This window comes from Orycteropus afer, unplaced genomic scaffold, assembly GCF_000298275.1.
Source record: "Orycteropus afer afer isolate SDZICR_OR568_19922 unplaced genomic scaffold, OryAfe1.0 scaffold01216, whole genome shotgun sequence".
In the NCBI taxonomy this organism is placed as follows: Eukaryota; Metazoa; Chordata; class Mammalia; order Tubulidentata; family Orycteropodidae; genus Orycteropus; species Orycteropus afer.
Window position 1 is genome coordinate 63776 of NW_006922803.1, and position 987 is coordinate 64762.

The 987-nt window shown below is 44.5% G+C and overlaps 1 protein-coding gene across 1 annotated transcript; it reads left to right on the forward strand.

Annotated features, from left to right (window-relative positions):
- Window positions 1–223: 223 nt before the first annotated feature.
- LOC103213019 (olfactory receptor 7E24-like) lies at window positions 224–982 on the forward strand (the record flags this gene model as incomplete). The annotated part of the gene is made up of 1 exon (XM_007958925.2): window positions 224–982. A coding segment is annotated over exon 1 (759 nt), but the record flags the coding sequence as incomplete, so codon positions are not given.
- Between the last annotated feature and the right edge of the window lie 5 nt (window positions 983–987).

Consider the following 987-nt stretch of genomic DNA (forward strand, 5'->3'; position numbering starts at 1 on the left):
AATAAAATAAGGAAAAAAGTTCCGAGTAGTACTGTTTTGGTTTTGCTACAACTGAGTAATATTGTTGAAGGCAGCAGGGTATTATGTCCTGAAGTGTGAACTTTTGTGAATTGCCATGTTTCTCTCTGAATTTCTAGAATTCAAGATACACACAGTGCTGGGTGCCTGCTCACTTGTTTGCTTTATCAATACTCTTTTCTTTCTCCTAAAGCTGTCTAAATACATGGAGCCACAGAATCTAACAGTCATCTCAGAATTCCTCCTCCTGGGCCTTTCTGAGGATCCAGAACTGCAGCCCCTCATTTTTGGGCTGTTCCTGTCCATCTATATGATCTCTCTTTCTGGGAACCTGCTCATCATCTTGGCTGTCAGCTTTGACCGTCACCTGCACATTCCCATGTACTTCTTCCTCTCCAACCTGTCCTTGGCTGACATCGGATTCATCTCCACCACAGTCCCCAAGATGCTAGTGAACATCCAGACACAGAGTGAATCCATCACCTACGTGGGCTGCCTGACACAAGTGTCCTGTTTTTATCTCTTTGGGTGTCTGGATAGTCTCGTCCTCAGTGTGATGGCTTATGACCGGGTTGTGGCCATCTGTCACCCCCTGCACTACACAGTCATCATGAACCCCCGCCTCTGTGGCTTGCTGATTTTGCTATCTTTTACCGTCAGCTTTTTGTTCTCCCAGCTTCAACTTTTATTGGTATCACAAGTTACTTTCTGCACAGATATGAAAATCCCTAATTTCTTCTGTGACTCTCCTCAACTCTTTAAACTTGCTTGTTCTGGCGCCTCCACAAACAGCAAATTATCATATGGTATCGGTGGCATCATTGGTGCTGTTCCAGCCTCAGGGATCATTTTGTCCTATATACGAATTGTTTCCTCCGTTCTGAGAGTCTCATCTTCAGGTGGGAGGTATAAAGCCTTTTCTACCTGTGGATCTCACCTGTCAGTTGTTTGCTTATTTTATGGTACAGG